At 41.1% G+C, this 21,846-nt stretch overlaps 2 protein-coding genes across 3 annotated transcripts; one reads left to right on the top strand and one right to left on the bottom strand.

The window, feature by feature from the left end:
* The first annotated feature begins 3,079 nt into the window (after positions 1-3,079).
* Positions 3,080-5,132, top strand: LOC117272916 (GTPase IMAP family member GIMD1-like). 2 transcript variants are annotated; one of them, XM_033652068.2, is made up of 5 exons: positions 3,080-3,163; positions 3,252-3,323; positions 3,822-4,001; positions 4,090-4,352; positions 4,444-5,132. In XM_033652068.2, the coding sequence occupies exons 3-5, from the start codon at positions 3,836-3,838 to the stop codon at positions 4,723-4,725; spliced, it is 711 nt and encodes a 236-aa protein (XP_033507959.2). In that variant the 5' UTR covers positions 3,080-3,163; positions 3,252-3,323; positions 3,822-3,835; the 3' UTR covers positions 4,726-5,132. The 2 variants fall into 2 exon arrangements, with proteins under 2 accessions (XP_033507959.2, XP_033507960.2); XM_033652069.2 differs by having other exon boundaries at positions 3,130-3,163; positions 3,255-3,323.
* Positions 5,133-6,583: 1,451 nt separating this feature from the next.
* Positions 6,584-18,184, bottom strand: LOC117272782 (aminoacyl tRNA synthase complex-interacting multifunctional protein 1). The gene is made up of 7 exons (XM_033651832.2): positions 18,035-18,184; positions 11,462-11,556; positions 10,960-11,073; positions 8,260-8,439; positions 7,921-8,120; positions 7,037-7,208; positions 6,584-6,962 (listed from the first exon to the last, which is right to left on the bottom strand). Exons 1-7 carry the CDS (start codon positions 18,064-18,066, stop codon positions 6,796-6,798), a joined length of 960 nt encoding a protein of 319 aa, XP_033507723.1. The 5' UTR covers positions 18,067-18,184; the 3' UTR covers positions 6,584-6,795.
* Between the last annotated feature and the right edge of the window lie 3,662 nt (positions 18,185-21,846).

Below are 21,846 nucleotides of genomic sequence, written 5' to 3' on the forward strand. Positions count from 1 at the left end.
TTTTTCTTGTGGCTTTTTAGCCCCTAAATGTGGGTATTTTTAGAGAGCTGTGGCTGTGTTTCAAGTAACTTTTAGCCTCTTAAGATGGATGTGTTCTAGAGACCCGTGGCTGTGTTTCCAGCTGCTTTTTAGGCCCCAAATGAGGGTGTTTTCTTAACTTCCTGTTGCCATTTTTCCAGCAAATTTTCAGCTCCCAAACATGGTTGTTTTTAGCAACACTGGGCTGTGTTTACAGCTGCTTTTTGGTCCCAAAATGTGGATGTTTTTTGGCAAGCTGATGATGATTTTCTTGTGGCTTTTTAGCCCTGAAATGTGAGTATTTTTTAGAGACCTATGACTGTTTTTTCCAGTAACTTTTTAGCCCCTAAACATGAATGTTTTTAGCAACCTGCTGTTGTTTTTCTAGTGGCTTTTAAGCCCTTAAATGTGGTTGTTTTTCCAGCAGATTTTCAGACTCTAATTTTTGGTATTTCTTAGAGACCTGTGGCTATTTTCCAGCAGTCAGCTCCCAAACATGCTTGTTTTTTAGCAACCCATGGCTGTGTTTTCAGCTGCTTTTTGGTCCTAAGACGAGGGTGTTTTTAAGCAACTTGTAAATTTTCAGCCCTTAATTATGACTGTTTTTACAGCACTTTTCAGCCTCCAAACGAGGCTTTTTTGCAACATGTGGCTGTTTTCTCTGTGGCTTTTTAGCCACTAAAGATTGGTGTTTTTGATCGACCTGTAGCTGTTTTCCAGAGGACTTTAGCCCACAAACATGGGAGTGTTTTTGCAACTTGTCGGTGTTTTTGCAACGAAAAACAGTGACTGGTTGGTGGCAGGAAAACTCATTATTTTTTTTTACATACGTCACTGTGTTTCCAGTGGGGATTGTGCGCCTCAAACCGGGTATTTTAAGCCAAAACATGATCTTTTCCTGACCATAGCCAGGTGGATTCATGCCTAAACCTAACCTCATGTTAACCACAGTGCTATTAAAACATAAAGACAGATGATGTTGAATTTCGGTTGTTGCAAAGACAGTTTTGCAGAAACTTTTCATGTTCTGGTACATATGACCAAATTTTGTACTTTTTTTATTGTTTCCCAGAATCAGTTTGGAGACGGAGGAGAGACTGTGTGTGAGCATGATTCCTCTTTTGTGGCTGGTTGCTGTTGGGCATCACTGTCCTCAGTTTGGATATGGTTGTTATAAAGATAACAAACACACACACACACACACACACACACAGAGGCTTATGTCACTCTTCCAGCTGTGTTCCCCAGCTTCCTCGTTGAGTATAGGTCACTGCACTATCGTCACTTTCCCACCTGTGTTTCCTTGATGTCACAGTTTAGTTTCACACACACAGTTTCCCCGTCGTCCTGATGATAATGTGATTAACACGATAAAGTGAAACAGCTTTCTGCTCTCAGCCATCGATGCACTCGGAGGAGCTGGTTGTGGATCATCTCCGCCGTCGAGTATTTTAATGCTGCCTTTTGGTTAAATGGAGAACGTATGATGTCAACAGGTCCTGACATGTGTTAAAATCGGAGGTCATCACGTCCTGACATGTCAGAGAAGATGTCCACATGATGAAAGTGTGTGTGTGTCTGTTAATAATAAGAGCAGCAGCCTCACATTATCTTATCTCTGGTGTCCGTCAGGATAAACTATGAGCAGATGATGATGTTCCTCTCTGCAGACGCCCGAGGCACCGACAGTTTTCACTCTGACTTTATTTCACACAGGGAGCAGTGACGGAGCAGCGTCACACGAGGGTCGACCACGACGTCGCACCACCACCTGTTCATCCAGGTTTCACTGTGACACATGAACACAAACAGTTAAAGAGGCTCGTTTAGAGGAAGAAATCCATGATGACAAGTGTTTTGATCATTATTATGACTTTTAGAATATTTCAGAATTATAAGATAACACGTTATAATCACAGCATGGTATCCCATCTGACTATATAATGATGAACACTCTGTCTGTGTGTGTGTGTGTGTGTGTGTGTTCCACGTTTTTCCCCTCACTGACTTGGTCAATCCATGTGAAATTTGGTACAGTGGTAGAGGGTCATGGGAGGATGCCAATGAAGCAATATTACATCAATTGGCCAAAGGGGGGCGCTATAGCAACCCATTGAAATGTCAAACTTTGAATGGGCATATCTCATGCCCCGTATGTGGTAGAGACATGAAACTTTGCACAGAGATGCCTCTCCTCATGAGGAACACATTTGCCTCAAGAACCCATAACTTCCGCTTATATAGATTTTCCGCCATTTTGAATTTTTTGAAAAACACTTCAAATGGATCTCTTCCTAGGAAGTTTGAGCAATCTGCATGAAACTGGGTGAACATAATCTAGGGACCAATATCTAAAGTTCCCTCTTGGCAAAAGTTGGAAAACTTACTAAAACTGAGCTTCTATAAGGCAATGAATATTGCGGAGGGCGTGGCTCATCACATAAAGGTGTATAACATCTCAAGGGTTTCACCCATCACCACGCAACTTTGTAGGCATATGACCACACATAATCTGAGGAGACCCCTCCATTATTGAGCCCATCAAACAAAATGGGGGCGCTAGAGAGCTCATTTCTTATCTAGGCCTAACCGCCATATGGATTTTTACTAAACTTGGTAGCTATGTAGAACAGGACGCCTCAAGGTGACTGGAGAAATTTAACTCTAATTGGCAACTGGGTGGCGCTATAACAACAGAAAAATGCTTCAAAATGGCTAAAATGCGACCGATCGCTGTGGCTCCCCCTGTGGACCAATGTTGGTGGTGTTTTCTAATGTTTGGTATGACTAAGTCATGGTATGGTATGCTGTACTCAATGGGTATGGACTAGTAATTATTACTATCATAAATATGAGTTAATATAACATGTTACCTGTAAGTTAATATGACTATCTCTCATAGCCTCATTATGAGAACACACACACGCTACACTTCCTTTATAAAGTGTCCCTTTAAATCCAAATTTACAGGATGTTTGTCTGTTTTACAACCTCATAAAACTGTAGAGTGAGAGACAGATGGATCGGACTGGTTATTATTTAACCAGCAACTACACACACACACACACACACACACACACACACACACACACACACACACACACTCTCCAGTATCGATCAGTCCAGGTCCTCTCCTGTGAAGCAGGTAAGACTCTCTTTTGTAAATGCATCTGATCGCAGAGTTTAGCTCTCCTCTTCTTAAACATAAAGTTGATTCTTGAGGTGTTTATCAGCAGGTTCACCATCGATCGGTTTGATCGTGACATCTGAAGTCAGGTGGACTTCTGTTTCAGCTTCAGTCCAAAGTGAGTCACTGCTTCGTCTGCACACCACCCTTCTGATAACACTAAAACAGGAAGTCACAGTGACTGTTAAATAGTTTTATTATCAGCTGATCAAAATGTCGTTTAAGTTGTTGTTTTAACATTTTGACACATGAATTTTATTTTCTGTTCCCATCAGTGACACAGCATCAACAAAAAGTGCCTGAATAAATCATCAGTGTTTTCTATCATAACTGAAACACAAACACTCACAGTAAAGTGACGCTTTGTTTTCTGAGGGATTTTTATTATTTAACCAACTTAACTTGTGTAAGACAATTTTTTAAATGTTTTATTGCATATATATATATATAAATAAAATGTGTAGTTTTAAACGAAGAAACAAAATGTGGTGTTTACTGTACACGCTGTTTATCAGGAAAAGTCATGAAAGTTTTTATAAATAAAATAATTTAACAACAAAAAATATTTAATGTCATACTCAGTGTTGTAAAAAATGTTGTTGATCGTTCACCTCAGCTCGTCTGTACGAGATGGATCTCAGCACGGAACGAACTCGTCATGGCAACAGCATCTCCAGAATCCTCAGCAGCTGGAGTCGTCACCTCGGTGACAGCGAGCGGGATGTGCTGGCCCTGAACGCGCTGTTGCTAGGCGACAGGCAGAGTGGGCGGAGCTCTGTGGGGAACGCTCTGATTGGTCAGTAGAATCTACAGATTGGCCCAAATCACATCTTAGAAATATTTTTACTTTTATTGTCTTTTATTGTCTTTGTGTTGTCGGGCAGGTGGAGAGGAATTTAAAACAGGCACCTGCATCTCTGGCATTTCCATGACGACGGAGCACAAACTGCTCAGCCGAAATTTTCCAAAGTACTTCAGAAGGCGGGGGGCGGAGTCTGACCTCGTGTTGAGAGTGATAGACACGCCCCCTCATGTGATCCAGTCACATCGCGTGCATGAGCTGTGCCCTGAGGGCGTGCACGTAGTTGTGCTCGTTGTGAGAGCTGACCTGCTGCACGACAACACACACCTGACGGAGCACGTGGAGGTACACACACACACACACACACACACACACACACACACACACAGTGACGTACAGGATGTTTTGGGTGATTTCGTGTGTTCTGTGTTTTCAGACTCTCTTCGGTCCTGAATGGCGTCGTCACGCTTTACTCGTCCTCACACACGCTGACCACCTGAAGGAGGCGGGGCTTCACCCGTCAGTCTACCTGACACAGACCAGTGATTGGCTGAGAGCTCTGGCTGAGGAGGTGGGAGGAGGAGTCTTGTTCTTGGACAACAGCTGTGATTGGCCGTCAATCAGAGGACGACCGCTGAGAGAGCGACTGCTCCGCCTCTCAGCCAGGAACCATCACAGAGCTCTGACGGTGCGGACGGAGTCTCACTCTGACCTTTAAACGATGCACTAACGGCTCCACGCTGACGTACGATCCTCCAACAGAACGAAAGCTTTCTCTGCTCAGAGTCATCGTACATATGTGTCGGCTCCGATTTGACAGTTTGGTTCAGCCAAATTCTCTGGCCCCTCCCACGTAATGGTGAAAAAGGGCGAGAGTCAGCGGCCCAGCTGCCTGGAGAAAATGTCTGTTGTACGTTTCTGCAAACCACGAATATGTTTCATTTGACCGTTTCATATGTGTCATATCCATGTTTCTAACGTGACGTAGTATCTGAGCTGACTTTGTGTAAAAGCCACAGAACCTGTTTACAACACATCGTGGCATTTTCCAGCAGCATTACAGCCACCAGACTTTGGTGTTGTCATCAACACATTGCTGCATGTCCTCGATTGAGTATCGTTCAGACGGGATTAGTTTAACATGGTGGGGACTAATGTCAGTTTACCACAGGATGTCTGTAATATAAGTGTCCGATTCACACGGGACAAGAAATGGCATGTGCGTGCTACGTTGCTTCCTGTGAGCATCAGCTGAAGGATAATAATAATGAATGATTAGCCCAACATGAAACATTGCCCATAATCAGGATTGTGTGTACACAGCGATCAGCAATATGGATTTACATTAGGCCGACCTAACACAACCACAAGTCTCATGGCTCTGAAAAGTGCTTTCTTCTCTTTTTGATGCGATCATTAGAAGAATGTCCACTATCACGACTGCTGACAACACCGGATGCTTCTTCAAGCGCCTCCATCATCAAAAAAACGTGAAAAAATGGTTGTAAACAGGACGAAATATTTACATATATTTTTACAGAGGATCGCGTTCACACAGGATTAATATAGCCGAGGTATTCTCCCCGGACCGTTTTACAGAAGGTAAAAGTCATTATCCGTAAAGGCCCATTTATGCTCCCTTTACGTACAAAAATGTATACGTCTGTTTCAAACGATGTTACCGTCACTGCCCACATACTTCCATGCGTCCTTTACGTTAGCATGGATGTTAACCAATATATCCACCAGGGGGCAGCCCAGAGTCAAAAGTTTATGACAACAGCAAACTCAAAAACAAACATGGCAACTGTGGAGGAGATATTGATAATGTATCTCTTGCATAAAAGACAAAAACAGAGGCAGCGTTGTAGGAGGCGGTGGTCGGTGAGGCCGTTAAATACATCGCGACTGGAGGACGGAGAATTCTTTTCTCTATTACTGCCGATGAGAGAAATTGAATTGTTATTTCTTCTTCGTGTCTCACTAGAGCTACGTATCGGGTAGTGACAGCAACACTGCCCCCACGGTTCCCGGTGGTACTGCTCCGTTTGGCCCGTATCCGTAACGTTAAGCAACGTTAATGATTACAGACATGGCGCGTTCGGACGGGACTAAAATCCCTGGTAATAATTACCTTACCTCACGTCTCCATGTTAAACTAATCCTGTCTGAACAGGGCTTTAGTTGTAATCCCCCAGATTTATACTTCACATGAAATGCTTTTAAACAACTGTTTTAGTCCCAACCTGACACACTTGTTTGTTTGTTTGTTTTTGGACCTTTAGCATCGGCCTTCATTTCCTCAGGTCCTTTGTCAACAAGAACACTCAAGGACACACTTTTGTGACACCACACCTGATGTTTTTACCTGCATATCACAGTGTTTCCCAGTGGTATTTAATCCCCAGATCTGTATCTGAAAGGCTTTTTTTATGTTACATAAAATACTAACTAATGTTATCGAACACTGAACTGTGACAAACAATACGTCACCACAGCTTAATATCTTCTGTCTAATCAACTTCCTTCCTTTCCTCGGGTCATGTGTAAACAGATCACTTGAGTATACAGATGACTGTGGTTTCAGATTTTTAATCAATAAACAGTGATTAAAGGAAAATGAATTTCTCTTTCATAAGCTAACCGCACCAGCTGGCGATTGATCGTCAGCAGCTGATTTTTGTTGTCGCTTTGCCACAGCTGAGCCGGTTTTTCACAATAAAAGCACTCTGGTGACCATCACGTCTGCAGCATGTCTTGTCCTCGATGATGTCGCCCCTCGTGGCGTCTATCTGATGGTGCAGTTGGTGAGGGAGGGCGCTCTGCACAGCCCCTTCCCCTTCACCTCGAACCCGCAGCCCTTATAGTTGGCCACACCCTTAGAGTCGACCTGCAGGTCGGGCTGGAGAAGCTCCCACACCCTCTGTTTGGACTGCAGCTCTCTGTCCGGGTCACCTGAACACACAGAGACAGAGTCACAGCAGGTTCATCGGTTTGTTATTTAATTTCATCGTTGTAGCCATGGTTACCGGGGAAGTTGAGGAAGGTGACTCTGTCTCCGGGGGTGGAGCCAGTGGGCGGAGTCAGCAGCTCAGTGTGGTCATCAGAGGTAGAGCAACAGAGGAGGCGGGCCTGGGAGACCACGCCCCTCAGTTTACAGGCCTTGACGTTGCATAGCAACACAGCTAGACTGCCCTGAAGCTGCAGACGGACACAGAGGGAAATAAGTTATGATAAATATGATGTTTAATAACGACAGATTTTAGATTAAAGAGACAGAGATTAAAGAAAGAAAAGGACCAAACTAAACAGAACAAAGTGACAGAAATTATTATAATGAAGAAAAGCAAGAATTAAAAGAAGGTTAGAGAAAAAATTAAAATTCTAAGAATAAGGTAGTAATCAAAATAAAGTTTTAACTTTTCAAAAACATTTAGCGAAAAAAAAATTCAGAAATTGATTCATATTATGACAAAAAAATTTAGAAAATAAAGATTTAACGTAATGAAGTTAAAGTCATAATATTTTGAGACTAAAGTCGTGTCATAAATAATATTAATTTTATTTTATTTCATTCCTGGAATAATGTATTTAGAGGAAAGGTTCTAATATTTCAAGAATAAAGTATCATTTTGAGAATAAAATCACAGTATTTGAAGATTTAAGTTCATAAAAGCTTCGAGAATAAAGTTGTAGTCAAATGTTTTGATGCTGAGAATAATGTCATTATATTTGGAGAGGACAGTTTTAACATTTTGAGAATTAATTCAAAATATTTCATGAACAAAGTCAGAATTTATTATGAATAACAGTCAAATAATAATGCTTTTAAAATAGTTTGTAAAAGTTCGAGAATGATGTCGTATTTAAAGGGAAAAGTTTAAACATTTTAAGAATAGAGGTCATTAGTTACCTCCTCTTGGTTCGTTTTCACTCCCAGTTTGCTGACGACCGTGCGGGGTGCGTTCTCTCCCACGTCCACTTCCTGGACGGACATGGCGTCTGTCAGCGGGTGCTGGCGGACGCTGAGGATCCGTCCAACCCGCAGGTCCAGTCTCGACACATCGACACGAGGCCTCACCTCCAACGAGAAGGAGTCAGAGGACGGACGAGCTGAAAGGCAGAAAAACGTAAAGTCAGTCTATAAATACTCCTCCTTCCATCTTTTCTTTCACTTTCTATATTTCCTCATCAGTTCCTTCCTTTCCTTTCCCACTTCCACCCTGCTTCCTTTCCTCCTTCCTGATCTCACCTTTCCTGTCTCCTCTCCTCCTCCTGCTGTGCCTGTCTCTGTGGTCATGTGAGGAGGGGGGAGGGGCATTTGAAGGAACAGCAGCTGTTGCTCCAGCAGGGGATGGAGGTTGATCGACAGGTGTTGTGGGGGCGGGGCTGACAGTCGGAGGAGGCGGGGCCGGGGAGAATAAAGCCTTGGCTGAAAGACAGAAAAAGAGATGTGATTGTTTTTTAAGTGATGTCGTATTGTCGGTAAATAAATGCAGGAATTTAATTTCATGTCCCGGCTGTTTGTTATCTTTGAGACAAATCTCCAGAAGGGTTTGACTTAATAAAGTTCTTATTAAGTTAAAAATAATCCACTCTGGAGTTATTTAAATCTGACCACAGTTGACACTGAAGCAGCTCAGGGGGAAAGAAAATCATCCACAGTTGTGTTTGTCTGCATGTCCCTGTCTCTGTCTTTGTGAGGACCGGGTCAGGGACGGTCAGGACGTCTTTGAGACTGAGGACATTTTTCTTTAAAGTGAGGACAATCTATGGAGAGTAAGGATATTTTATAACTTATAGGCATTTATTGAAACATTTTAGAAAATGAGGATGTTTTGATAAGATAGAACATTTAAACAAAGTGAGGACATTTTAGTAAGTGGGGATATTTTCACAGAATTAATACATTTACAGAAAGTGAGGACTAACACAAAAAGTAAGAACATTATGTGGAAAGTAAGAATATTTTTGGAACTTGAAGAGATTTATTGAAAATGGGGATATTTTAACAATGTCAGGGCATTTTAAAAAGTGGGGACATTTTTGGAAAGTGAGAACTTGAATGCAAAGCAAGGACATTTTGGAACTTGCGGGCATTAATTGAAAAGTGAGGACATTTTTGGAAAGTGAGAACTTAAATATGAAGTAAGACTTACAGACAAAGTTAGAATATTTTGGAAAGTGAGGACATTACAACATGGAAAGAAAGAATATTTTTGGAACTTGAAGGCATTTATTGAAAAGTGAGGACATTTTAACAAAGTGAGGACATTTTTGGAAAGTGAGAACTTAAATTAAAAGTGAGGACATTTTAACAAAGTGAGGACATTTTTGGAAAGTGAGAACTTAAATTAAAAGTGAGGGCATTTTTAAAAAATGGGATGTTTTTACAAAATGATTCATTTCCTGAAACCAAGAACTTTCACACAAAGTGAGGACATTTTGAATAGTGGGGACATTTGGAAAGTAAGGATATTTTGGAACTTCAAGGCATTAATTGAAAACTGAGGACATTATGGAAAGTGAGGACATTTGTTGAAAAGTGGGGACATTTTTACAACGTGAGGACATTTTACAAAGTGAGGACATTTTTGGAAAGTGAGGACATTTTTGGAAAGTGGGGACATTTTTGGAAAGTAAGGACATTTTACAAAGTGAGGACATTTTTGGAAAGTGAGAACTTAAATTAAAAGTGAGGGCATTTTTAAAAAATGGGATGTTTTTACAAAATGATTGATTCATTTCCTGAAACCAAGAACTTTCACACAAAGTGAGGACATTTTGAATAGTGGGGACATTTGGAAAGTAAGGATATTTTGGAACCTCAAGGCATTAATTGAAAACTGAGGACATTATGGAAAGTGAGGACATTTGTTGAAAAGTGGGGACATTTTTACAAAGTGAGGACATTTTACAAAGTGAGGACATTTTTGGAAAGTGAGGACATTTTACAAGGTGGGGACATTTTTGGAAAGTGAGGACATTTTTGGAAAGTGAGAACATTTGTTGAAAAGTGAGGACATTTTTGGAAAGTGGGGACATTTATGGAAAGTGAGGACATTTTTGGAAAGTGAGGACATTTTTGGAAAGTGGGGACATTTTTGGAAAGTGAGGACATTTTTGGAAAGTGAGGACATTTATGGAAAGTGAGGACATTTTTGGAAAGTGGGGACATTTTTGGAAAGTGAGGACATTTTTGGAAAGTGGGGACATTTTTGGAAAGTGAGGACATTTTACAAAGTGAGGACATTTTTGGAAAGTGAGGACATTTTACAAAGTGAGAACATTTTTGGAAAGTGAGAACTTGAATGCAAAGCATGGACTTTTCTGGAAAGGGAGGACATTCTATAGAAAGTGAGGATATTTTGGAACTTGAGGACATTAATTGAAAAGTGGGGACATTTTTACAAAATTAATACTTTTCCTGAAAACGAGAACTTTCACACAAAGTGAGGACATTTTGAATAGTGGGGACCTATGGAAAGTAGGATATTTTGGAACTTCAAGACATTTATTGATAACCGAGGACATTGAGGACATTGTGGGAAGTGGGGACATTTTGAAAAGTGGGGACATTTGATGGAAAGTAAAATGTTTTGGAAAAATGTTCAAGTTTTTTTAACTTCACGTTTAAAGAAATGTTGCTTATTTTACAAAACATTTTTACACCTTTTACACCTTGAAGACTTTGGGGGACATTATCTGGACAGTGGGGACATTATCTGGACAGTGGGGACATTTGGGACATTTTTAAAGCAGCTGTAGAACATATTTAGTTTTGCTCTTGTGTCTCAAAGGGCTGTTTAAGGGTTAAGACTTGGTTTTAGGATTAAGATAAGTATCAGGTTCAGGGTCTGGAAATGCAGTGTGTCACTGGAGATCACGTGTGTGTGTGTGTGTGTGTGTGTGTGTGTGTGCATGTTTCATGCATGTGTGTGTGCATGTTTACCGGTGCGTCTCCTCTGTTTCTCCTGCAGCTGAGCTCTCAGCTGCTCGATGTCTTTCTTCAGTTTACCGTTTTCGACCAGCAGCTTCTTCTGATCTCTGACTGACGCCTGCAGCACTGAAACACACACACACACAGTTCATCTCGTCCACAAGGGGGCGTCTTACCACCATGAACATGAACCTGCTGCACATCATGTGTCAGCTTCTCCATCAGCTCCATGAACATGAACCTGCTGCACATCATGTGCCAGCTTCTCCATCAGCTCCATGAACATGAACCTGCTGCACATCATGTGTCAGCTCCTCCACCAGCTCTGTGCTAACTCTGTCTCAGACTCTTCTACAGACACGTGAGATTTGAAATCAAAGCAGGAACCAGAGAAAATGTTAACGTGTTGATTGATCACTGATCTCACATTCACAGGAGATGAGTTGTTGGAGTCACCATGAACATGACATCAGCTAATGGATCATGCAGAACATTTATCAGAGGAAGTTCTTACGTGCTTTTTCTCTCGTCAGCAGCGCGTGAGTTTTAAAATACTCCATGATCTGCTCGCCGTCTTCTGGATCGAGCTTCATGAGAGCCGCTGCCAGGCTGAGAGACAGACAGACAGACAGACAGACAGACAGACAGACAGAGGCGACAGCAGCGACAGGAGACAAGAGACAGAGACAAAAGTCAATTTTCTCACAGGAAGCTCCAAATGTGTGAAGGAAAAATAAATTCTCTAAATTTACTCCCAAACTCTCGAAGCTGTGTTTCACCTTCATGAAGACCTGATGGAACAAAGGTCACATGTGATGTCGGTGTCTAAAAGACCTTTGTGTCACGTCTCAGGTCAACTGAGACACGATCACGTCTCATGGCGAGTCACAAGTCAAATTCAGGTCTCAGCTGAGAAAAGTTCAAATCAAGTTCAAATCAACTCTCAAGTCAGCTGTAAAAAGGTAGAGTCAAGTCTAAACTGAGGCAAGTCCCAAGTCAGTTGGAACAAGTCAAAGTCTAGTCCCAAGTGGACTTGGGTAAGTTTAGTTCAAGTTTCAAGTAAGCTAATACAAGTTCAAGTCAAGTCTGACCAGATGCAGGTTAAATTCAAGTCTCAAGTCTGTTGCAGACAGGTCTACTCAAATCTAAACTGAAACATGTTCATGTCAAGTCTCAAGTCAGTTGGAACAAGTCCAAATCAGGTCTACATTTGATTGAGACTGAATGAAATCGAGCTGCAAGCCAGTTGAAGCCAGCCTCAAGCTGACTGAGTTAAGTTCAGGTCGAGTCTCAAGTCAGTTGAAATAAGTTCCGTTCAGGTCTCCAGTCAACTGAGACAAGGCCAAGTCAAGTGTCAAGTCTGGTCTCAGCTAAGACAAGTTCAGATCAAGTCTTAGGTTGATGGACAGAAATTTAAATCATGTTGCAAGTCATTAGAGTCGAGTCAAAGTCCAGTCTCAAGTGAACTGGGACAAGTTCAGGTCAAATGTCAAGTACATGGAGACAAATTCAAGTCAAGTCTGAACAGATGCAAGTTCAAATCAAGTCTCGAGTCTGCTACAAAAAGGTCTAGTCAAATCTAAACTGAGACATGTTCAGGTCAAGTCTCAAGTCAGTTGGAACAAGTTCAAGTCAGGTCTAAATTAGAGCAAGACCAAATGAAATCAAGGCTCAAGGAAGTTGCAGTAAAATGTCCTGCCTTATGTTGATTGAGCTAAGGTCAGGACGAGTCTCAAGTCTTTGAAACAAGTTCCAGTCAGGTCTCAGCCGAGCCAAATTAAGTCAAATCAAGTCTCAAATCGATTGAGATAAATAAAAATCAAGTCTCAAGTCAGTTGCAACAAGTATACGTCCAGTCTCAAGTGGATTGGGGTAAGTTCAATATGGTTCAAGTCTGACCAGATGCAAGTTAAAATCAAGTCTGTTGCAAAAAGGTATAGTCAAGTCTAAAGTGAGACATGTTCAGGTCAAGTCTCAAGTCAGTTGAAATAAGTTCCAGTCAGGTCTCCAGTCAACTGAGACATGGCCAAATCAAGTCTCAAGTCAGTTGCAACAGGTCCAGCCTCAAGAAGACTGGTGTGAGTTCAGGTCAAATTTCAAGTAAGCTGAGATGAGTTCAAGTCAAGTCTGCAGTCAGTTAGAACAAGTTTAAATCATGTCTCAAGTCAGTTTGACCAAGTCCAAGTCACGTCCAAGTTTGTCATTTGATTCTTTACATCCCTCAAACAGATGTAACAAATCAAAATGTAAATGAAAGGGTTCAATTGACTTTATGATTGGCTCTGTTTTCAGTGACACTGCAGTGGGCGTGGCCAAAACATGACTGACAGTAGGGAAATGAGACAGGCGGTGATGTCATGATCACAGCGGTCAAACATTTCTACAGATGGTATCTTGAGGATGTCAGTGTTGTCAGTGCCAGAGGGCTCGACACACCCAGAGTGTGAAATGTCAGAATTAATTGATAAAGGGAAGTTTGTTTGTCATTTCATTTCTGTATCAAAACAGAAACGACTCCTGTTGTCTCCATCCGCCTCAAAGCACTTCCTGTTTGATGAGTCGAGTAGAGTTCACACCTGTCAGCCTGCAGACATCCCTCAGTGAACGGCTGCCAAAAACAGAGCTGCTGTTTGTCTTCATCATTTCAGTACTTATTTTAGAAAGCACTCGTCCATTTGAATTTAAGGATTATTCTTTTTCCCCGTCAGGTACTGTTTCAACCTGACACTGTATAAATAATGGATGTAGTCAAAAAACAAGATGGCGACGGCCAGAATGCCAAACTCATCACCCTGATGTCACCCGTTGGTTTGTTGGCTCCCGTTTTGAAGCCTTGAGTTTGGCATTTTGGCCATTGCCATCTTGTTTTTTTGGAGCCAGAAGTATTCATATTTGGATGCAATGTATTCTCATTGAATGGTTCATATGATATCCTACGAATTAGCGCCCCATGAGTGACATTACGTCCTTAACATAACGTTACATAATCAACGTTAATTTACTGTGGTTAGGTTTACGGAAGAAACACGGTGAGGACGAACGTTAAAATGACTCAAAGTTCACTCAACGTTTGTTGAGATCCAAACACATGACTCCAGGGGAGAGTCCCAGGCCGATGTCCGGTTTCTCGTGACCCCACCTGCCTCCTAACAAGCATTTGGGACTGCTTCTTTGTTTACTGCTAGCTTAGTTAGCATCAAAATCGAGCATTTGAGCATCATACCCTAAATGTAACCAAAAAAACAAAGATAAATAAATAACATCAGGCACTAAAAATACCTGTCCAAAAACACAGATCATCAAATCATCATGACCTAGTGCCCATTCTGGATTTATTGACCATTATCTAAAAGCTTTATAGACATAGGTATGAATTAATGTTTAAATCACTGTGCATTTACAGCTATGGTTTACTATGATAACGATAATGATAATTTTTGGTAGCAAACAACAGGCAAATATTTGAAACAAAATCGGGAAAAATGTCAGATAAGATAAATATATGACTTTTTTTTTTAGACTAAAACGTCACAGTTTACTTTTATTAACTGAAAACACACTGAAATAGCAACAGTTACGTCTATGCTCTGTGACTCTGGGGTTTTATCATGGTCACATTATAACTAGTTGCCCAGCAACGGCACCCAGCTGTCACTCAAAGAGGCCACGCCCCTTATTATTTGTTACTTAATAAAATATAAACAGGTGAGTTATATAAAAAGCTAGATACAGAGACCAGGCTGTAAACATGATTATTTCTACATGTTAACATGGGAGTCTGTGGGGAATGACTCGCTCTTGGAGCCAGCCTCTAGTGGTCATTAGAGGAACTGCAGTTTTTGGCACTTCAGCATTGGCTTCATGTTTCAGCCTCAGAAGTTGCTGCTTGGCTTCAACAGGTTAGACCGACTTATTTGAAAGAGAAAACAAAGGTGAACAGGTGGAAAGTACGTTTACTAAAATACTGTTCTGGAGTACAAATACTTGAAGATTCCTGTTTTCTACTACCTTATCCCTCTACTGTGATTCATTTAAACAAGAAATATTGTGCTTTAAGTTTTAGTTTCTTATGAAGGTGCTTGTGCATTTGGAATATTGCAGCCTGTTTTTTTACATAAATCTTTAAGAATTTTTTTTAAAAACAGCTCCTGTGCCGTGACTTTCCTGCTTTAAGCTACAGAGACGTTTTATTTCTAGAACATTTTCAAGTTGATTTAAAATAAACATAGGTGTAAATAATCTTGCATTAAAAAATAAAGTTTTTATGCTACTTTGTTAGAAGTTAAAACAAACTCCACTTCGACAAACTAAATGCCGTTCAGACATTAGACCCTTTTACACTGCCAGATTTTCCGCGAATGTTGGGCCGTTTTGCCGGCAAGCTGCGAGCGAACCCTTTTAGTTTAAACAGAACGGGAGGGGCTGTTGATGACTTGTAGGAGGGGCTGTTGATGACTTGTGGGAGGAGCTGTTGATGACGCCGCACGTGCGAGCCACTGGCGGTGGATAAACAGGAAACAGCTGATAGCAGGAATTAGCGAGCAGCTAGTAGCAAGAGGGAAACACAAACCTGACAGACACTGTAAAGATGAGCAACTGGGGAGACAAGGAATTGCGCGCCCTCCTTGTCCTCGCAAACGAAGAGGCCATTAACCGTCAGATGACGGGGACGGTGAAGGACGGGCCGACTTATGAGAGAATCACTGAAGGACTGACCAGCCGCGGCTTCCCTCCCACGTCACTGTTTACGTCACACGCTGAGCTACACGTTTTGTTACTTGCTCACGCCCCCCATTGCCCCGAAAAAGGCACATTCTGTATAAACAAAAGTAGGTAGGCGGCATTTTGTTGCACTCCCTGATTTTGTTTTTATACTGCCAATGCTGAAAAAACACTGATTGGGCTTTCCTGCAAATTTGCACAACTCCTGTTTAAAAGGGCTACTGTTTAAAGTAGAAATATTTCATTTCAAGATTTCAAGATAAAATGTTTTAAAATGAAGTCACACCACAGCGACCTCCTCCTCTGCTAAAAGTGCAACAGATGTACCAGTGATAATAATCCTGTTTACACGATGATGTCATGATCAGTATGTTTAACGTCACATTTTGCTTCCAAACTTTTACTTAAATAGGATTTTCTAATTTAACATCTTTGACTTGTAGTGAAGGATTTCACTTTGCTGTATTACCACATTTACTTTTTCACCACTGCTCACCAGAGCTCCACAAACTGCAGCACAACAGGACCAGAGAAAAGAGAGTGAACATGAAAGCATAGAAAGAGCCGTCATTCAAGTTCTGATAGATGTTATCTGTGATGAAGGAACATCCGCATTAATACCATCAAAGCCCTGTGTATACACACACACACACACACACACACAGGCTCACTGAGACCAGCCTATTTGCATAATGATAAACAGAAAGCAACTGACGCACCCGTCTGCTGTGAGTCTGGTTAACATTTACATACACAAACACTCAGCTGTCACCAACACACACACACACACACACACACACACACACACACATCAAGACAAGTTCATTACTGAAGGGAAATACACCTAAAATTAAAAGTTTTTTATACAATAACTCATGAAAAATTAATCTTGTTGGGGTCATTTTAAACTGATTTCTGTTCATATATTACATCTTTTTTATTCTATTTAATTTCTCATTCATGTGAACACACAATGTGCTGACCTCACACCAGGTGTGAGACACGTCCAGGTGACACGTGTGGATTGTTGCAGCTTCTTCACATAACTCCGACAACAGAAAACTTCAAGTCACTGCTGAAGACCTGTTTTTGTTGCTGCACGATTGATTTGAGCCTGACACTTTAAATTAATTTCATCCTCTGTTGCGCTGCATTGTGTTCTCTGTTATGTTTATTTATTTTTCTTTTCCTGTTGTTGTTTCTGTATTTTGTTGTTTGTTGTATTTCATGACCGTTAAGGACAACAACAAAAGTGGAGGGGGCAGAAGTCAGAGTAGGGTCGGGGTGACTTTCACTGAGGAGGCCGGTGTTTGGGATTACATTATCTTAAGTTTGAGAGCTCCTGCTTTACCCTCAATTCAACCAACAGTCTTAGCCCTAAATTATAATACAAGACCTTGTGGGGAGCCCACCTGTTGTCCCCGAATGAAACTGGGGTCCCCACAGTGTCAGTAAAACAAACACTCACACACACACAAACAGGCAGCAGCTGCTGAACCACTGAAATGCAGAAACAGCTGCAGCCAGGCCTTCTGCTATAAATAACACGAGCTGCTATGAGACAAACTACAACAGAGGTGGGAGAAGCTTTCAGACTGCAGCGACACTTCAATAAAGAAATACTCTGTTAGAGCTGAAAGTCTTATTTAAGTGTCAAAACTGTATCAGCAGAAAATTGTGCTTAAAGTATTTAAAGTTAAAGTACTGACTCTACAAAATGGCTCCATTCAAAGTGTTACGTTTACATATAAAGTATTTTATTCTCTATATATTTAGAGTTGTGATTGTATTGTTTTTCAGTCCATGCAGCATCTGAATGTGTTCAACAACTATATTTACTGTTTCATCTATATAAAGGTAATTTTTTAAACCTATCACATGTTGAATTTATAAAACAGTGTGTGAAATATTCACGTGGAGAGTAACTAAAGCCGTCAGATAAATACAGTGAAGTAAAAGTACAATATTTACCTCACATGTTGTCGAAGTGTCACGTGGCCTAAAATCAAAATACTTACTGTACCTTAAATTTGTACTTAGATACAGAACTTGGATGAAGTTACATCAGGACAACCTTCATGTTTCATATTTACACCAGATGAAATGACAGACAGGAAAATGAATCAAATGTAAACAACAACAACAACAACAAAACATTATTTAAGGAGAAAATAAAACCTTTAATCTGTTAAATCTGATTACAACAGCTTCTGAAAACAAGAGAAGAATGATTTCATGACCACTTTGCAGACTTTGATTCAACCTTTAAACGCCCTCTGTGAGGAGTATCAATCTTCATATTACACACACACACACACACACACACACACACACACACACACACACACAGGTTTGTAGGTCGTACCTGGGATGAAACAGGTTGTCAGCGTTGTCCATGTTGCACGATGTTGTCGGTCGGACGGTGAGACACAGCAAGAGTTTGTCTTCAGCTGAGACACACTATCTGTCAGCTGTCTGTTTCCATCTACAGCTGGGTGGAGGTCAAAGGTCAAACACCTCCCATTTTAAAATCACAGAAAAAGACTCCACTGTAATGAGACATCTGATAAACGTCTCCATTTTAATTTGCTTTGACTGGGTGAAGATTGTGTTTTATGTTTATTTGATGGACTTTATGTTTTGTTGTTGTTGTTTACTTTGTACTGTACTGTGGTGGAAGATATATTCAGATTGTTTACATATTTTTTATTTATTCCTTTATTTATTATTTTCTTTATTTTTTATGTTATTTTTATTTTCAAGGACCTTTCTAAGTACTTTTATTATATTTTTATTTAATCTTTTTAACTCTTTCATGTTTTATTTTATTCTTTTGGAAGAAATATTCAGATCCTTTACATGAGTTAGAACTTTATTATATTTTTATATATTATTTTATTTGTATTCATTCTTTATTTTGAAGTACTTTCATTTATTTATTTTTTATTCTTTTTATTTTTTTTATTCTTTATTTTTAGCCTTTTTCACTTTGTATTGTGCAGCGTTGCAGGAAATATTCAGCTCCTTTACTTAAGTCAGTACTTTTTGTATATTATTCATTTATTCTTTATTCTTTTTAATTTTATTATTTATAGTTCGGAAAATTTGAGTTTTTAGTAAAATATCCAAAAGTAAAATAAAGTGCAAAAAAAAAATAAATTTTCAGAATATTTTAATAAACGTTTCCATGGAAACAGTGAAGTGGAGCTACAGTCCCAGCTGGACGAGGACATCTAACTGGCCTACTGTCCTTGTCCCAGTATACAAGCACGGGAGGGGAATCCATTTATTGAGCCAAGTATGTGCGACTCCTCTACGATAGGTGGAGATATGCCCCCTTTCAGCTTGTTAGTATTGGACCTTTTTCCTGTTGACCTATTACGTCACAGACCAAACAATGGACAAACAAGTTAGCTACGGTTAGCTAGCTGCTAACTGGTACCATGGTGGACAACTTTACAGCTCTGTACATTTGGTCCGTCCAAAAAGTCACGGCTCTGGATGTAGATTTCTCCATGTTGTTACCGGCTTCTTCTTATCTTACACACCCTGTCTGTCTGTCTGTCTGTCTACTTTAACAAGTAAAAAGATATTACTGGATGTGTCTCTAATGTTTGACAGCACAGTGTGGATTCAGTCGTGTTCCTGTAGTGTTTTTCTTCCTGACCTCATTAAAACTCAGCTTTACAATCAATGGATCAATAAATCTATAGGTGTGTCTGAGCAGCTGAGGTCAGGAGGGATCAAACCTTCTCAGTGTAATACAAGCCGTCAGTATGCAGAGAGTGTGTGTGTGTGTGTGTGTGTGTGTGTATATATAGAGTCAGTACAGCAGTGTGTTTGAGGTGTTCCAGGTGTTTGCCGGTACATGAACAGCTCCCTCTGGTGGAGAAAGCCCAGAACTACAACCACCATCACCATCATCATCATCATCATCATCGTCATCATCATCAGGGGGTTCTCTTCTCTCCAAACATGCTCTGATGTTCTGCATCAGGACCTGACAGTGGGAACTAACATGTGACACTTACAGGTGTTTTTATTTTTTACAAGCGAGTGAAATAAAAACACAAAGATTTGTGAGCAGATATTCACGTACAGTGAAACTCATCTGTCAGCTGTGGTGTCTCAATCCAACGTTGTTATGTACGTGTTTGGTTTTGCTTCTTTTTTTTGTCAGTCACTGAGCGAAGAAATGACAAACCCTGAGAGCATTTATAATCACGTCCCAAACTCCCTCAATGAAACCTGCATCCGCCAAGAAATGTTTGAGTCACCACCAAAAACATCTGCATTACTTTCTGAATATGTTGTTTCCCTCATGTTCACCTGTCACCAGTAAAACCCTCGTTTATACATCAGTCTACAAATTAATATTCTAATGAGCCTCAAGTTACCACCTTCATCAAAATATTAACGTCCTTTAAGACACAAATGAAAGTGTAATAAACTGTAATGTTATTGTGTACTTTTTTTAAAAGTCACTCAAAAAAGCTTCACCCATCAAGCTAGCTAACGTAGCTAACGTAGCTAGCTCCTCCCCTGGGCTCACACTTACCTTTGCTGTGCTCCTTCCTTGTTGCTCAGTGATGGAAATACGGAAATCGAAATCAACGCGCAATCGCAACGAACGACGGTTTTGAACGCAAGGTTTGAAATTTGACTCCCACACACACACTCAGCACACACTCCTGTGTGACATACCTCAGGCGGGGTTCGAACCCGCAGGTTGGCAGCTCACTGCGTTGGCGGTCGGCGTCCTTCACCACTGGACCATCTCCGGCGCTGATCAACACAAGGAACCAGAGAGAGATGAAGATCAGACTGAAGCTGCACAAACTTCATCTTCATCAACCTGCAGAGAAACAAAGTTTACAGACTGAAACATGTCCTGGTGTTCTTTAACACTGTTGTACAGGTTCTTTAGGTGGTTCTAGTGTTCCTTTAGGATGTTCCAGTGTCACTGAGGAGGTCACAGAGGTCCTTTGGGAGGTTGTAGAGGTTCTTTAGGTGGTTCTAGTGTTCCTTTAGGATGTTTCGGTGTCACTGAGGAGGTCACAGAGGTCCTTTGGGAGGTTGTAGAGGTTCTTTAGGTGGTTCTAGTGTTCCTTTAGGATGTTTCGGTGTCACTGAGGAAGTCACAGAGGTCCTTTGGGAGGTTGTAGAGGTTCTTTAGGTGGTTCTAGTGTTCCTTTAGGATGTTTCGGTGTCACTGAGGAAGTCACAGAGGTCCTTTGGGAGGTTGTAGAGGTTCTTTAGGTGGTTCTAGTGTTCCTTTAGGATGTTTCAGTGTGACTGAGGAGGTCACAAAGGTCCTTTGGGAGGTTGTAGAGGTTCTTTAGGTGGTTCTAGTGTTCCTTCAGGATGTTTCAGTGTGACTGAGGAGGTCACAGAGGTCCTTTGGGAGGTTGTAGAGGTTCTTCAGGTGGTTCTAGTGTTCCTTTAGGATGTTTCAGTGTGACTGAGGAGGTTACAAAGGTCCTTTGGGAGGTTGTACAGGTTCTTCAGGTGGTTCTAGTGTTCCTTTAGGATGTTTCAGTGTCACTGAGGAGGTTACAAAGGTCCTTTGGGAGGTTGTAGAGGTTCTTTAACACTGTTGTAGAGGTTCTTTAGGTGGTTCTCGTGTTACTTTAGGATGTTCCAGTGTCTCTGAGGAGGTTACAGAGGTCCTTTGGGAGGTTGTAGAGGTTCTTTAGGTGGTTCTAGTGTTCCTTTAGGATGTTCCGGTGTCACTGGAACCACACTAGAACCACCTAAAGAACCTCTACAACCTCCCAAAGGACCTCTGTGACCTCCTCAGTGACACTGGAACATCCTAAAGGAACACTAGAACCACCTAAAGAACCTGTACAACAGTGTTAAAGAACACCAGGACATGTTTCAGTCTGTAAACTTTGTTTCTCTGCAGGTTGATGAAGATGAAGTTTGTGCAGCTTCAGTCTGATCTTCATCTCTCTCTGGTTCCTTGTGTTGATCAGCGCCGGAGATGGTCCAGTGGTGAAGGACGCCGACCGCCAACGCAGTGAGCTGCCAACCTGCGGGTTCGAACCCCGCCTGAGGTATGTCACACAGGAGTGTGTGCTGAGTGTGTGTGTGGGAGTCAAATTTCAAACCTTGCGTTCAAAACCGTCGTTCGTTGCGATTGCGCGTTGATTTCGATTTCCGTATTTCCATCAC

Source organism: Epinephelus lanceolatus, chromosome 22 (assembly GCF_041903045.1).
Source record: "Epinephelus lanceolatus isolate andai-2023 chromosome 22, ASM4190304v1, whole genome shotgun sequence".
Classification (NCBI taxonomy): Eukaryota; Metazoa; Chordata; class Actinopteri; order Perciformes; family Serranidae; genus Epinephelus; species Epinephelus lanceolatus.

Bases quoted from the DNA above. Each gene is read 5' to 3' on its own strand.
- LOC117272782 (XM_033651832.2), bottom strand. From the start codon at position 18,066: ATGGACAACGCTGACAACCTGTTTCATCCCAG. The intron at 11,557-18,034 runs GTACGACCTACA...TCTGTCTCTCAG, and splicing joins GACAACCTGTTTCATCCCAG to CCTGGCAGCGGCTCTCATGA. The intron at 6,963-7,036 runs GTAACCATGGCT...CTGTGTGTTCAG, and splicing joins CACCTTCCTCAACTTCCCCG to GTGACCCGGACAGAGAGCTG.
- LOC117272916 (XM_033652068.2), top strand. From the start codon at position 3,836: ATGGATCTCAGCACGGAACGAACTCGTCATGGCAACAGCATCTCCAGA. The intron at 4,002-4,089 runs GTCAGTAGAATC...GTTGTCGGGCAG, and splicing joins TGTGGGGAACGCTCTGATTG to GTGGAGAGGAATTTAAAACA. The intron at 4,353-4,443 runs GTACACACACAC...CTGTGTTTTCAG, and splicing joins ACCTGACGGAGCACGTGGAG to ACTCTCTTCGGTCCTGAATG.